The 16,478-nt window shown below is 33.9% G+C and overlaps 1 protein-coding gene across 3 annotated transcripts; it reads right to left on the minus strand.

Moving 5' to 3' along the window:
• Positions 1 to 554: 554 nt before the first annotated feature.
• On the minus strand, positions 555 to 16,207 carry LOC112736543 (probable disease resistance protein At1g52660). Of its 3 annotated transcripts, XM_072214497.1 has the most exons (5): positions 16,002 to 16,207; positions 14,541 to 14,609; positions 8,486 to 8,550; positions 2,653 to 3,415; positions 555 to 2,261 (listed from the first exon to the last, which is right to left on the minus strand). In XM_072214497.1, the coding sequence occupies exon 5, from the start codon at positions 2,036 to 2,038 to the stop codon at positions 569 to 571; it is 1,470 nt and encodes a 489-aa protein (XP_072070598.1). In that variant the 5' UTR covers positions 2,039 to 2,261; positions 2,653 to 3,415; positions 8,486 to 8,550; positions 14,541 to 14,609; positions 16,002 to 16,207; the 3' UTR covers positions 555 to 568. The 3 variants fall into 3 exon arrangements, with proteins under 3 accessions (XP_072070598.1, XP_072070597.1, XP_029147143.1); XM_072214496.1 differs by lacking the exon at positions 8,486 to 8,550; XM_029291310.2 differs by lacking the exon at positions 8,486 to 8,550 and having other exon boundaries at positions 1,067 to 2,261.
• Between the last annotated feature and the right edge of the window lie 271 nt (positions 16,208 to 16,478).

Genomic DNA, 16,478 nt, shown 5'->3' on the forward strand with positions numbered 1-16,478 from the left:
AGATGTTTTTCTTGGAAAAAACCAAGGTATCAACCCCAACCATGCCTTCAAGGCCTATTTAGGGGCCAACCCTTTCCCTTAGGGCAAAGCCGACAGGAACAAAGACTTGGGCCATTGGGCGACAGGACGAACAATATTAATTTAATTATTAAGAACAACAATATTCTGGATATCCATGTTTGTATATTTGTGCCAAATTCCTATTTCAATATTTTTTACAGAACTAGCTAAAGAGTGGGTTACTCAATTACAATATCTACGTATACAACTACTTATATCTTTTTTCTTCTGATATAGTATAGTGAAGAATTGAATCCCGACTAAATTTTGAAATTAAGAAAAATATACTACATTAGTCCCTAATAATATAATGAATTGCGGGATAAAAAAATTGAGACCAACATAGTATACTTACAATATTTTTTACAATACTTAAAAAACATGGTTAAAATTAAAGTCACTTACATTTTGGTTACACGTTTAATTTTTATTTTTTAAATTAAAGAGTTATTAAATAATAAAAAAATATTATTTTAATTTTAATAATACTTTTTAAAAATTTCGAAAATTATATAGTTACTAGAGCGAAGGCACCATCTTTTTCCCGTATCGCCAAATACCTCAACAATTCATACTTCTCTGGCACGTTCAATTCTGGCTCTAAATGTCTGTTTGAAGAGCCAATGACAATCTTATAACTATGCAAATTATTGAAAAACAAATCCTTTGGCAAACGGTCAATGCTTGGGATTTGTAGGTCAATATTTGATAGATTCAGATTCCCTAACTCTGAAAGACTAGCATTGTCATGACTCTCCCATTCAGTGGAGATGTTGCTCATGTACAATTCCTCCAAACTAGTCAGGTTTGAGATTAAACCAGGTGGAATGGCTTCTAGTTTGGAGCAATTACTTATGTCAAGAATTTGTAGCTTAGATAATTGCATTAATGCAACCGGCAAGCTTTTAATATCAGATCCTGAAAAGCTAAGAATTCTCAAATTCTTTAGCTCCCCAATATTGATGCACAACTGATCATCTAAATTAATGCATTGCTCCAAACAAAGCTTTCTGAGTTTTCTAAGGCATTTTATTGATGAAGACAATTCTGATATATCAACGCCAATCAAGATTAACACTCTAAGTTCTTTCATTTCTTGAAAAAAGTTTCCTAGTATTTTAAAATGATGGTGATTATTATCAAAATGAAAGACTTTTAGTTTAGGACATCTTATGTTTCCAGGAAACTCAGCAGTATTGACATCACACTGACGCAAGAAAATAGCAGTGTACTTTTCAAGTTTATCCTCGTCAGGCCATTCATCCAGTTTACATTTAGTCAGCATGAAAATTTGTTTCTCCTCTGATGCTGTCAACAAAGCTGCATCGCGAACAAGATTTTGCATCGCGAAACAACTAATTGAATAACTGTTAGACAACAAACCTGACTCTTTTAGCTTCATAAGCAATATTTGCACTTTATCTCTTGCTTCCCTTACCGTGTAGATGCCTTCAAGAAAACCAAGACCAATGCATAGTCTCACCAAGTCTGAAACTAAAGCATCTTGGCCCATACAAGCGCAAAGCAAGAAGGTACACTTGAGCTCCTCATTTTCTAGAAGTTGGTAACTCAAGTTTGTAGAATACTCGGGTGTTCCGGTCAACTTCTGCCTTTCAAGCGTTTTAAGGGTTTCCCGCCAAACCAAGTGGTTTTGGTTTTTCAATGCCTTTGCAGTTGTGACTATTGACATGGGCAAGCCGTAACACTTCTTGGCGATTTCAGCTGCTAGATATTCGAGCTCAGAGTTTTTGTAGTCTATTCTAACTTTTGTCATGAACAATTTCTTTGCATCATCAACATTTATGGTGTTCACGAGGAACATGTAATTTGGTTTCACATCCATTTGGCTCAAGACTTGTTTCACCTCAGAAATCAGCAAAACCTTACACCCTTTGTAATTTTCTTCTGCTTTCAATTTACTAGAACCAATGGAGGTGTCTTCTGTTTTGGCATCCTCTGATAATGTATTCTGTTTCATAAAAGAGGGTCCATCGGTTTGGTTTGTCTCGCCTTAGTTTGATCCACATTGCTAAAAGATTTTCCTTCTTTGAGAAGGAGATTCTTTTGCTTGTCATCAGGACTCTGTGATGGAATCCCCAACATATCCAAGTCAATTTTTGCATACACGTCATCAAGGATTATAAGAGCATTCTTCTCTTTCTTCAATTTCTCTTTGATGCGGATCGCTCTTGCATATTCACCTATGTTGCACAAATAGATTACGTCACAGATTAAAGAAGCTTAAGGTATAACAATACTTGATGCAGATACACATAATATAAATATAATAAAAAAAAAGAGTAAATGTCCTTTCCGATACCTGATTATTTACATAAAAAAATAAACTATTTCTCTACAATTCGAAAATTTTTAACGGGTCCTTAACCATCCAATTAATTGGTCTAAGTGGCCCTGTTACTGGACTAAGCAACCTTAACACATGGGCAGGTCACTGTTTACAAAGCTGCTTAGACTAATTACTTTGTTGGGACTGATTAGGAATTTTCGAATTATAGAGGAGCACTTTGTCCTTGGAACAAATAAACGGACATTCACTCAAAAAAGAAGTACTTAAGCATTAACGATACTCACTCTCCTCCTGTAATATAATCCCCAACATGTCAGCTATCTGCCCTTGGGTCTTTCTGATGTCTAGAATTTTGCCCACGTTTGCCATAATCACCACATCGAATACTTTAGATTCTCGATTTTGAACTCTGTTAGCGGCTTCTATGACCAAAGTGGTCTTCCCCATACCAGCTAGCCCGTGAATACCGATCATTGTAGCACTCGAGTCTTCCAGTGCTTTAGTGATTTCATTCATAGTTTCTACTCTCGATTGGAGCTCTTCATAGTCAACAGTAGGAAGCGCAAACCCCATGGAAAGTGGGCCCCCTGCCAGTGAGATATACCATCAGGCTTGTCCTTTTGCACTTCTTCAACCTTCACTTTCATTTCCTCTGCTATTTTGCTGCGATGATGCCTTTTCTGCACGTTAGGAATAGCAAGGGGATACCCATCATTGCTATCGTGTTCTCGTTGGAACTTGTCATATTCAGCAACAACGTCATCCACCTGGGCCAACCACTTATGAACATAATCATATATTGCTCTTCCATATCGGCCTTCTTCTTCCTCGGCTTTATCCTGCACCCATGTTTTATCTTTCTTGAGAGTCTCTGCAGCATTTCTTAGCTCCTCGAATCTTGTCTCATAATCCCACACGTAATCACATTGATTCTTTACAAAGTCAATTGCTGCGTCGATCAAACGTTGTTGCAAAAAATCAGGTATCGGTATAAAAGCAGCCATACTTCATTCATCCTTCACGATCTTGTTGCTCTACATTTTCTCTCTGCAATAACTAGTAGTTAGTAAAAGAGAACATAAATGAAATAAATTGCAACTAGAGTCAGATGGGCGCGATACCGGATAGATAAATTAATTATATTATATAGGGTATTCTAATATTTGATTAGCAGAAGTTGTTTTTCAAAAGGGAAAAATTGAAATGCTTGGAATATATAAAATTGAAATGAAATAAAATATTTAGCGTCTCTGCTCTCTCTTAGAGGTTTCTGTTTCTCGCTGCTGCTCCCTATTTGAGGTGTCACTGTTGCTACTCCTTGTTAGACTGCTTAGTCGGAGTGGCTTCACACCGGATCTAAATCATATCACCACCAAAGGCTTCCTATCCCACGGTTTTGTGATTCGGTGGTGGTGGTCTTCGCACCACTTCCAAACTCGCACCTTAGCTTCCTTCTCCTTGACGATCTACTTCATATGTAGCTGAATCAAATGTACCTTGCATCCCTTGGATCGAAGCGAACATGGAGGATCAGTTCTATTTGGAGGTTTGTGCTTCAACTCACAAAGTTGTTTGCTTCTATATTGCTGCTTTTGACCTTGTATTGCCTACTTCCTCCATCATCAACACTGAGCTGCTAATGGAATCCCGTTATTTTCATCTACTGAGAGGATGAAGAGTGGAAAGGAGAGAGTGGAGTGAACGGGAATGAGAATATGAGGGAGAAGCACAATGTGGTTTCTGGAAATGCTGAGGATCGGAGCAGAGGCGGAAAAGTGTTCAGATGGTTGAACCTGGTGCCAAGTAGGACTTGATTAAAGAGAAAATAGGGCAACTGTTTTCTCGGGAAAAAGTGGTAGAAGTGTATTCGTGAAGGTGAAACGGCTATGGTTTAAGGGAGGTAAGGTGATATAACCACATAGAAACCCAATTGTGAAAACATGTAAGCCACACACCCATTGTTCATAAGCTTAAAAGGAGTTTGGTGTTTGAAAGGTGGTTATGCTAACAGTATCTCTTGGGATAGTGTTTACTGTTTAAGGCACGTCCAAATTTAAATCGGCGTAGCCTCTCTCCCTCCTCCATTTATGAAAATCCATTCTCTCTCTAACCCTCTCATTCTCTCACCTCCTCCCACAATCTCTAGTTTTCCTCCCTCGTTAAAGCTCCGATTAAAGATTCTAGCACCGCCTTTGTATTTATGGCGAGTTTTTCTTCAATTTTGCAAACTTAGATTTTGATAAAAATTAAGTTTGTATTAATATAATTTATATTTAGTAATTTTTACATTAAAATAGATTATATTAAAATAAATACTATTTAAATTTTATAATTTAAAATAATTTATTTTATTATTTTATATTAAATATTTAAATAGATTTTATTTATAAATTTTACAAAATCAAATAAAAAAATAAAAAATTTTATACAAAATAAAAATAAAATACATTAAAAAATAAAAAAAATTCATACAAATAAAAAATAATAAAAATTTTATAAAACCAACAACATATATTATATAAATAAAAAAATTATAATAAAAGATAAATAGAATTCATATGAATAAAATTAAATAAGAAATAAAAAATTTTATAGACAACATAAATATAATATAACAAAAAATAAAAAAAAATTATATTAACAAAAAATAATAAAAATATTATAAAAATCAATAAAAATAAGAATTTACATCAATAATATTTATCATAAGAATAAAAAATATAATAAAAATAAATAAAAATTATATGAACAAAACTAAATAAAAATAAAATAAAAAATTTCATAAAAAATATACATATAAAAAATAATATAATAAATGATAAAAAAAACTCATGAATTAAGAAGTAATATAAACTTTAAAAATATAATATTAGAACATTAAAAAAATAATATAAAAAATATTTATCATATAAATAAAAAACACAATAAAAAAACATAAAATTTAAAATATAGAAGAGAGTACTAAAAATAATTAAAAAATTAATAATTTGTCTTGCAAGTGATTGAAACAAATCTAAAAAGATTTTGATGAAAAAAATTGGAATGAAGAACCGCAAAGAACTAACAGGGTAAATCACATATATAAACTAAATGGAGGCATATATTACACAATTCTACCAAATTCAAAAATGTTACAAAGATCTAGTAGAAGGACAATTTCATATAATTCGAATCAATCAAATTCAAATTATAAGTTATTAACATAAATCGAATTGGACCAATTCGAATTATGCACGCATGAATTCTAGGGATAATTGGAATCACCTTGATTTCAACTACACACACGTTTTGTGATATAGTTTGCAATACTCTTTTATCCATTCTTTTATTAAAAAATTAATAATTTATTAAAAAATTATTAAAAAAATTAATAATTTAAATATTAAAAAATATATATTTTATTCCATGCATTAAAAAAACTAACAAAATATTTAATTACGAGACTTCTTCAAAATATTTATAAGTTATCAATTCGAATTTCATACAATATTCTTCTATCCATTTTCGATAGCTCATAAATATTTTTTAATAAATTTATTTAAAGCGTTAAGTACTGAAATCGTCCCTAAGGTCTGGGTGAAAATCAAAATCGTCCCCAACCTTTTTTTGTTATTAAAATCATCCTCAATGTTACAAAACGTTATAAAATCGTCCTTTTCCACTTCAATTTTATTTTTTTTACCATATTACCCTTCATTATTAATAAAAATATCTAAAAATAATATTAAAAAATTTAAACAAACCTATGCCCTCCTAACTCCCTCCTCACTCTCTCACCCCACTCCCTCACTCACCCTCCCATAACCCCCTCAGCCCACTCCCTCACCCTCCACCCCTCATCCCTTACCCCACTCCCGACTCCCAAACCCCTCATCCCTCATCCCTCGTCCCTCACCCCCTCACCCCCTCACCCTCCCGTAACCGTCTCACCCCACTCCCGTCACCCACCCATTCCCTTCCTCATGCCCCTCTCTTCAAATCTCCAACCCTAATTTTAACTTCAATTTTTCTTCTCGCCGCCGCCGCCGCCCTATTTATTTGTTTCTAGGGTTCGCCGCCGCTGTCGCCGTCGCGTCGTCATCGGGAGGGGGACTCCGCCGGCGCTGCTTCTTCTTCTGTGATTGGCTGCCTCTGCTTCTCCTTCTGCTTCTGCTTGAACTTTTTTTACTGGCAAAGAGAACGATGATGATATTCTCCATCGGAGATGGCGACCTCTTCGAGTCTAACGATCAGAGCTACCTGAGCTCCGGTGTCCTCGTCCTCCCCGGCAGGAGCCTCCTCCTCTTCGCGGTGCTCGGCTTCGGTGTTCGACATGCTGAGATTTAAAAATATGAACATCCTTTTATTAATTCTTTTTAATTTCTGTGGTTGTTGATTTTTGGATTTGAAGTGTAATAGATGATTGTTGAACTGTTGTCAAATTTAAACTTGTTAATGATTTATTTTGCTGAATTTGTTATTGTCCAATTGCTGAATTTGTTGTTGTTGCTGGTAAAGAAGAGAAAAAAAATTGTTGTTGCTAGATTTACTTGTTGCTGTTGTTGAAGGAGAGAAGAAGACTTGTTATTTTTGGGTGGGAGGGGGGAAGGAAGGGGAAGTTTGCAAAGAGCAGAAGGAAGGGGATATCAAGATCCAAGGCCAGTGAGTGTGGCGAAGGAAAGGGTGGAAGAAGTGAGAGGCGTTAAAGGGTGAAGAATGGAGTTGCTGGTAGCTGAGGAGTAGAGGAGAGAGAGTGCGAGGGGAGGGCGGAAGAGGGTGGCGGTGTTGAATTTGAACAAGAAGAGGAAGAAGCTGGATTTTCTCACTGGAAAGAGACATCGGAGGTGGGGGTGTGGGTGGGGGTGGGGGGAGGAGTTTTTTTTATTTTTGTTTTTATTTTTTATTTTTTTATTAATAGTTAAGGGTAATTTGGTCAAAATATAAAATTGAGATAAAAAAAGAACGATTTTATAATGTTTTGTAACGTTGGGGATGATTTTAATAACAAAAAAAGGTCAAGAACGATTTTGATTTTCACCCCAAACGTTAGGAACGATTTCAGTACTTAACCCTTATTTAAATTATACCACAAAAAAATATTTATTCTATACAAAACAATTTAAAAAAAATGGCTTAAAAGATGTTAGAAGTACTATAAAAATTTGTAATGTTCTAATGACTTAGGTAAATACATGCATGTACTCAAATTTTAAATAAAGTACTCTACATAGTCAATAATAATTTAGAAATTAAAAAATATTTTATTCCATGCAAAATAATTAAAAAATATATTTTATTCCATTTAAAATAATTTTAAAAAATGGCTTAAAAGATGTTAAGAGTACTATAAAAATTTGTAATGTCCTAGTGACTTTGGTAAATACATGATAAAAATATATTTTCTTTAATTTCTAGATTATTATTGACTATGTAGAGTATTTTTTCTTTTAAATTTGAGTACATGTATGTATTTACCTAAGTCACTAGAACATTACAAACTTTTATAGTACTGTTAACATCTTTTAAGCTATTTTTTAAATTGTTTTGCATAGAATAAAATATTTTTTGTGATATAATTTAAACAAGTTTATTAAAAAATATTCATGAGCTATCAAGAATAGGTAGAAGAGTATTGTATGAAATTCGAATTGATAACTCATAATATTTTGAAGAAGTTTCATAATTAAATATTTTGTTAGCTTTTTTTAATGTATGGAATAAAATATATATTTTTTAATTTTTAAATTATTAATTTTTTAATAAAAGAACGGGCAGGAGAGTATTGCAAATTATACCATAGTTCGAATTAAGGTGATTCGAATTACCTCTCGAATTCATGCATCCATAATTTGAATTGGTCCAATTCGATATATGTTGATCACTTGTAATTCAAATTTGATTGCTTCGAATTACTCTTGGTTTGTGTAATTCGAATGAGCCTCATTCGAATTACATGAAATTGTCCTTCTGGTAGATCCTTGTAACGTTTTTAAATTTGGTAGAATTATGTAATATATGCCTCCATTTGATTTATATTTGTAATTTACCATAACTAATATGAAAGTATATGGTTACTTGTATCCTTTTCATAGAAGAAAATGAAGGATAGTGTTAGTAGAAAAGAAATAAATTTTTCACCTGATTTTTCAATGGTAACCAGCCACCATCAACGTGAACGCAGAAGCTATAATTTTTAGTTTCACCTGAACAAGCACTTCTGTGTTCAGAGATTTCAAAAGTTGCTAAACATAAAAATAAAGCATTCAAGACACTCAAACAATCTTCTCTCTTTCCCAACGTAAACCCTAACACACCCTTAATTGGTTTAGTTTTTTCGGTTAATTAAACTTTTTTCGATTGCTTTGATGATTCTTTTTTTACTCTAAGTTTGGATCTAACTCAATTTGTTGCAGGTTTATTGTGACATTTGGAGGCTGAGGTTGCCATTGGAACGGAGACATTTCATGTACTTGCTATTTTTTTACAGACATACACTACAAGAAAAATGTTGAGTACCGTCAGATTTAGCGACGCAAAGTAGTTGCGGATTTACCGGCAGTAACGATGTCGAATTCGTAACAAAAAGTCATTACTGGCAAATTCCATTTTTCGATGGTAAATCTGTCGGTAATATTTGGAGGAAAAATAAATTAAATTAGTGCGTCCTTTACTGTCGGGTTTATCGTTAGATTTAGTGAAACGCTGCGTTTTGGTGACACAATGGTTAATTGTCGAATTTTTCCAATAGTAAAAGGGCGTAAATTCAAATCACGAACCCTCTTCTGCCTTATTCAAATTCATCACCACTCTCTCTCTCTCTCTCTCTCTCTCTCTAATGTCTCTCGTCTCCCGTCTCCGCCATTTGTTGCCACCGACGAGACCATCACCATCATAGCCCATATCTGTGGCCGTCAACCCACCATCGACCCCTCATTCTTCTCCTTCTTCCCCTCTTCTTCTCTTTCCTCGCGTAGTCATATGTCTGTCGCCCCCGCCATCATCGTGCTGCCGCTGCCTAGCCTTTGGCGAGTTCCTTATCCTTTAGCGATCGCCCTTCCGCTACCTCTAGCTTCGGCAACCACCATTCCGCCGTTCTGCATTCTGGGTTTCTTTAAAATATGTTTCTCTTTCTTCTTCAATTTCTGTTTTGGTTAGGTTGTTTCATTATTCTAATTTTAGCTAGGTATTTTAGTTAGAGTTAATTTTTTTATTTTAGTAAATTTTAGGTGGTTAGAATAGATTAGTTTTAGAATTATTAGTTTGTTATATTGCTGAAAGTATTAAAAATTAATTGAATTATTAGATAATGCTGCAGATTTTGTGTTGAATATGTTAAATTTGTGTGAGTTGATATTAAAAGATTATTTGTTGTGTTAAACAATTGTTATAATTTGGTTGAATTTGTTGTTGTGTTGTTTAAAAAATCACTTAGTTATTTTCACTTAACTTCTTTTCCATTTGGTTATGGGTTCATGAATGTGACTTGCAAGAAATGTTGGTTAGGTTATTGAAATAACTTAAGATATGTTAAAGTTAATGTATTATATATATTAAAAATTTAAAAATATGTTTATTTCATGATAATTAAAACTTTTGAAACTTCAACAAATAACAAGAAATATTCTAAAATTTATTATAGAAAAAGAAAACACATGACATTTTGATACTAATAGACATGCAAGACAATTCTGTTACGGAAGCTTTTTTGTATTTGACGGATGAGTTCAACTATTATTTGTTTTATTTGTTGAACTATTTGATTTGTTGTTCTGAATTTCTGTTAATTGGTATGCTATTTGCATACATGACGACTGGTAGAGGTATTTCGGATCAGGTTGCTGGTCGTGGTTGTAGTCGTGGTCAGGGTAGAGAAAAAGTTTTTTTCCGATACCCTCGGGACTTCTGGATTCTCTCCCTTTACTCTGACCACTCCGGTGACGTCACGGGTCATGGGTTTAGTGGATCAACCGTTCATCATGATCCTTAACTCCAACTACATGCCTCCGTCTACGGTGATACCATTGCCTCCTCCCGCTCAGTAGCCCATTTCCACGGCAACGCCTCCTCTAGTGACGGAAGCTGCGGCCCTGGAGTCTTTTCACGGAAGTGAGGCAGTTGATGCCCCTTCACCACCTTCCATTGTACGGTTGACCATTTTTCTGATGGCGGCACGGGATAAGTATCACTTTGAGTTTTATATATTTTCTGATTATTTGATTCCTGTTTAGTGGATTTAGGTTGATTTGGCTGCCTGGTTATTGTTTCCTGTTTTAATGATTATGGTTATTGCTAAAAGTTCCTGAAAAATGATTACTGTTTAGTGGACTTAGGTTGATTTGGTTGCTTGATTATTGTTTTCTGTTTCAATGATTATGGTTATCACTGGCATCAACCCTGGTGGTGGCACATGGACATTACCGACTTTTGCGCCACTGACTTAGGGCCATGAGACCAACGACAACGACGACGACGAGGACTACCTAAATCTTTAGTGATTAGTTTTTCATTTTATTGTTTCATTGTATTTATTTGATGTACTTGACTTTTAATTTATTTGAACATTGTATTATTTATTTTAAATAATAGGTTTTTATTATTTATAAATTGACCATTAATTGTGTGAAAATTAAATTTAAATTTAAAACTAAAATTGACCATTTATTTCAAAAAAAAATTCAAAAAAATTGGCATTACTGTCGGATTTACCGTATGAATAATCCGATGGTAATAATGCGCGAAACAATATTTTTTCGCCAACAATACCATTGGAAAAGTTAGCCGGTAATCAGTTGGTTTCCGAGTTAGTAATCTGTCGCAGAATCCAACGGTAATTACCGTCAAATGAAAAAATTCCGACGGTAAATATTTACCGGCGAAATTTTTACTGTCTAATTATTTTCGATGGTAGTTAACTTAGGATTGGATTTTTTTCATTTTTTCGACGGTATTCATCATTTTCTTGTAATGATAGTGATTAATTTTCCCAGTTAGGTTGTTTTTGTTCTAGTTTATTATTTTCTTATTGTTATTTAAGAGAACGCACAAAAGGAAATGTGATCATTCGTAGTGGATCGACAAGCACCTCTCAGGAGACTGTTGTAAGTCTCCTAAACCATTACAACTATTCAATATTATGGCTTATATTTAAATAATGCTAATCCTTTTCCAATATGAAATTAGCGACTATTCGAGGAGATCGTGGCGAAGGCCTGCAAGGAACGTGCCATCCAGATCGCTCAAGAGGGTCTAGAGCCGCCGCCCATTGAGGAGGATGCCTTGTAGACGCAGGCTGTAGGCGAACACAAGTGGAGTAGGGTTTACAATGTCAGATGTATCTCCACCACCACCACTATGTGTTTCTCTGGTGTTAAGTACTTAAGTCCACTACTAGTGAATCTGTGGACATTAGGGAGGTTACTCTGCTCAATGCGGAGCTACGTAGGTCTTGGAGCAAGAGATGCAGTAGCACAGGACAAGATATGTGGAGCTGGAGGCACAATACCAGCCAAAGCAGGAGGAGTTGTGTGCTCATCAGAGGTATGAGGGAGAGATCAGCCGCCTCCAGTCTACCGTTCACACTCAACTCTCCAATCTCGACCAATGGAAAAGCACTGTTACTGACATGTACTCTTACATGTAACAGATATCGAACAACTCATTCAATAGTATGCCACCCATGCCTCCTTCACCTCCACCTCCTCATTCACATCCTTGGTCATCAATGTTGCCGCCACCAGCTCCCATCAGCAAGATGACAAATCACTAAGGGGTGGTGATGGCAATGGTTTCATCTTAGATGAGTACTTGTAGTAGAAATTTTTTTTGTATTTTCAATTTTGATGACATTTTTATATTTATTTTTATTTGTATATTTACAGCATCCTAATTTATCGATTGAATAACCGTTGAAAATATTAAATTAATTATTTTCACGTCTTTAATTATCGACGGCATGAGCGTCATTATTATTTTATTATTGCTGTTACACTTTGTTGGTAATATTAGTCTAGAATTACTAATACATGATTTGCATGCATTTTTATTGACGTTTTGACCTTCGAAAAGGTTGAATAGCGACAGCCTGACCATCATCAGTAAAGCCGTCAGAACAAATTGTTCCCGCTGTAGTGTAATAACAAGAAAAAAAATCATAAACGGTCCCTGACAATTATCTCGAGAGACAACGAGGCCCTTGACAAAAAAAATACCCAGTCCGGCCCCTGAGCTTTACTTTTATGGGACTGATTAGCCCCTGTGCCAAAAAAAAGTCAATGTTGTTTTTTTGGCACAGGGGCTAATCAATCTCAAAAAAAAGAGTAAACTACTATTTCTACCCACGAAAGTTGAAAACGTTGACATATCTACCCATAGAAAAAGGAAATTACCATTTGTATCCATAAAACATGAGTTCCATATAACAAAATTATCCAAACACTAAAAAAATCACATAAAATCCCCAAATTACCCTTATCATCATCCGCATCATCCACCCCTCCTTCTCTCCTTCCCTGTCTCGCCCTCGCCTAAGCTAAACTCTGAGTTCAAAGGCACCACCACCTCATTTTCTTCATCACTACTATCACCACCACCACCATTATACCTCCATCATCATCTTCTTCACATAAAGCAACAACAGCAACAACAATAGAAAAGAGAACCAGGACATCTCCTTTCTTCTTTCAACCCTAAGAAAGATGAAGACAGAATGTCAGCAGAGTCAAGAAAGGAGAGAAGAGAAATTAATTGTCTTTCTTTTGTCCCATAAGCTATAAGCTACTCGACTACCAGGAGTGGAGAGAAAGAGATCACATTCTATCCTAGGGCTAGGGAGAGAGAGATTCCAGCCTTCTTCCACAACAAACAATCAAGCAGAAGGCCTGGCTGTGCGCGAAGAAGGACTTCGGCCATTAGTGAAACTGCTTTCACGAGTTGTTACAGACTCAATCAATGGAGCCGACAGACGGGACGGAGCCAGCAGCAGCAAGGCGCGACGACAGCGACAGCTCCCCCTTCTTTGGTTTTGGCTCGCATCTCCTCTTCGAGCTCCCTCAACAACGGCGATGATGATGCGATAGCGGCGGCAAGTTCCCATATTGCCAGTGCAGTTTTCCTCCCCCTCCTCTTCTCTTTCTCTTCCTCGGGTGGGGGTGTGTGTAATGTCTTTGTGTGTGAGTTTTGGAGGAAAAGGGGGTGGTGGCTGGGTGAAGAGGGTTGGGATTAGAAAGGTGGCTGGGTGAAGGGGGTGGTAGTGAGATTTGAGATTAGAAAGAAAAAGGGGGTGGTGGCTTGGGTGAAGAGGGTTAGAGTTAGAAAGGTGGCTGGGTGAAGAGTGTGGTGGTGGGATTGGAAATTAGAAAAGTGGTGGTGAAGATAAAGGTAATTTAAGAATTTTAGGTAATTTTTTAGTATTTGGATAATTTTGCTGTGCAGAATCCATATTTCATAGGTACAAATGGTAATTTTCTTTTTCTATGGGTAGATATGTCAGCGTTTTCAACTTTGGTGGATAGAAATGGTAGTTTACTCAAAAAAAAAAATCAAGAGCCAGGTTAGATATTTTTTTTTTTATCAAGGGCTTTATAGTCCTTTCGAGATAATTGTTAGGGATTGGATTAGATATTCACTCTAATAACAAGCATTTGATCCAACATACAAATAATAATTATTTTAGTACTTGTTGAAACACGAATATAGTTCATCAATCAACATATGCTGGAAAGTTTTAAATGTACCTAAAGTACCGGTATCTTATCTTTCTTCCTTTTTGTTTGTTTATTTCTTTTTCATCCTTTGTTATTTTGTACACACAATGTTAATAATGTTATCATTCCTTAAAAGAAAATGAACATTTAATATGGTCACAAACATAAAAATCAAAAAGTAATATATAGTACATCCTAGTATTAAATTTGTTTCCTTATATTAAAATCATGTTAATAATTTTTATTATAAAAAAGAATAGGGTGTAATGGTGTATTACGTATGATGTAATAAATAATAATGAAGATGAAAACTCAAGTACAATCGACTTCACGTGAAGTTGATAGATGAAAATCATTAGATGATTTGACTAATTTAACTAAATTTTCATCTAACGTCTCTCAGTTATCAACTTCACGTGAAGTCGACTATACCTGAATTTCCACTGATAACAAAACATATAATACAACTCAAAATCAAAGATAAATCTTACCATTGAATATAGAAGCCCGCTAATCCACACTTTAAACTCACAAACAACCCTTAAACAAGAGAGTTGACCCTGAAAAAGAAAAACAAAGAAGCCCCATGAGCGAGACAAGTACTGACTCTTCAATCGAACCGATTAAAATACTAAATTACTGAATTAATGGTTCAATGAATAAATTAATAGTTAAACTGATAATATCAAATTAATTAATTAATTAACCATTTGAAAGATATTTAAATTTAACTTAGACAATATATTTAAAAAAAACTAGCATATATAATAAGAAGAATTATTTGTTACAGTATTTTAAAAATTATTGTTAAAATTAAAATATTTTTTTATTATTTAATAATAATTTTAAAAAATTATTGTTAAATATAAGTATTACTAAAATATAAAAAAATATAATTTTAATTTTAATAATACTTACATATTTATGGTAACTACTAGAAGTATGTGCCTACTAAAATTCACCTAATAAGAATCATGATATCTCAATGATTGTTGCCTTTGAGAACTAAATTTGAATCCTACCATGTCCAATTTGTAGTTAAGGCTAATTTTATGGTATTTTTTATTTATTGTCTAACTTTTACTTAATTTATTTTTTATAATTTTTAAATATTTAAAATTTGTTAACTTTTAAAATTTTTAATTTAAAATTAATTATTTATTTTTTTTAATAATTAGATAATAATTTTAGACACGATAGCAAATACCTTTCAGTTAATTGGCCACACTCACACTATGATATCAGCATAACATCAGTAAACGAGTCTTATTCTTACATGCAGTGATCTGTTCGGTTCCACCATAGTAGCTCAGGCCGGTTCAGACCGGTGACTTAAACAATGCTATAATCCACTAGAGGTATAGTTTATTGATTTTTCAGTCTTGGATCAAGATTTGATAACAATGACTTGCTACTTATTTTTCAATAAAATATTTCACAAGTTTTATAATTCTATTAGAACAGAAATGATAGAATAAGTTATTTATTTAAGTTTAATTTAAATATAATATTTTATATTTAAATAAAATATGCAAAAAAAATATTTTATGTGTTAGATATATATACAATTAGACTTCCTATACAATAATAATATATAAGAAAGGATGATTTACTTTCTAATTTCCGAATGATGCCAAAGTAATTATCTTTAACAAATTCAAGTTTCAAACTAAATATTTATTTATAATTTCAAAATATATAGTAATATTAAGAATTATTTCTTTCATTTCTGCTTTTATCTGTCACTTTAATTATTATGTGTGGTCATCCTAGCTATAATCTCTCACTTAGCATGCTTGCTTAGTATGTTTAAATAATCAAAACTATGGGAAAATGAAACTACAGGTAGTATGTTTAAATTGATCATCGGAGAGTAAAGTTTCACTTGCTAAACAATATAAGAGTATGTATAGACAAATTATATGAATATAGAGTAGGCTGCTGGAACAAACCTCCACTTCAGGTAGATCTGTAGATGGATGACGATCACGTCATGAAGTTAATCTGTGCTTCATCATTACGAAGACAACCAAACATTTTTTTTATATTTTATGTTTTTTTTGTGAGTAGGAGTGTAAGAAAGGCTAAATATATCCTAATCCTATCTGTAATCACTTCAAAGCACGGAGAGCACGGGGATGTGCGGAGTTGGTGAGCATTTCCCTTGAAGTGGTATTCTATATATTGCAGCCAAATCAAGAGAGTAAAATATATGTGCTGTATTATATTGTTGTTTTTGTTGGGCTATCGCTGTAAAATGTAGTATTTAACTATTTAAGTAAGTACTATATGGATGAGGAGTAGTGGAGTACATCTATCAAATATTATATAGAAAAATGAAAGAGGAAGGTATAAGGGGGCTCATTTTTTTTTTTTGTTATGGAACAAAAATTGGTGTTGTTGAATGTAATGGACGTATGAATAAAAAT

The sequence above is a fragment of the Arachis hypogaea genome, chromosome 2 (assembly GCF_003086295.3).
Source record: "Arachis hypogaea cultivar Tifrunner chromosome 2, arahy.Tifrunner.gnm2.J5K5, whole genome shotgun sequence".
NCBI classification, from domain to species: domain Eukaryota; kingdom Viridiplantae; phylum Streptophyta; class Magnoliopsida; order Fabales; family Fabaceae; genus Arachis; species Arachis hypogaea.

What these genes read in the sequence shown, in the direction of transcription:
- LOC112736543 (XM_072214496.1), bottom strand. Translation starts at nt 2,038, where the DNA reads ATGAAACAGAATACATTATCAGAGGATGCCAAAACAGAAGACACCTCC.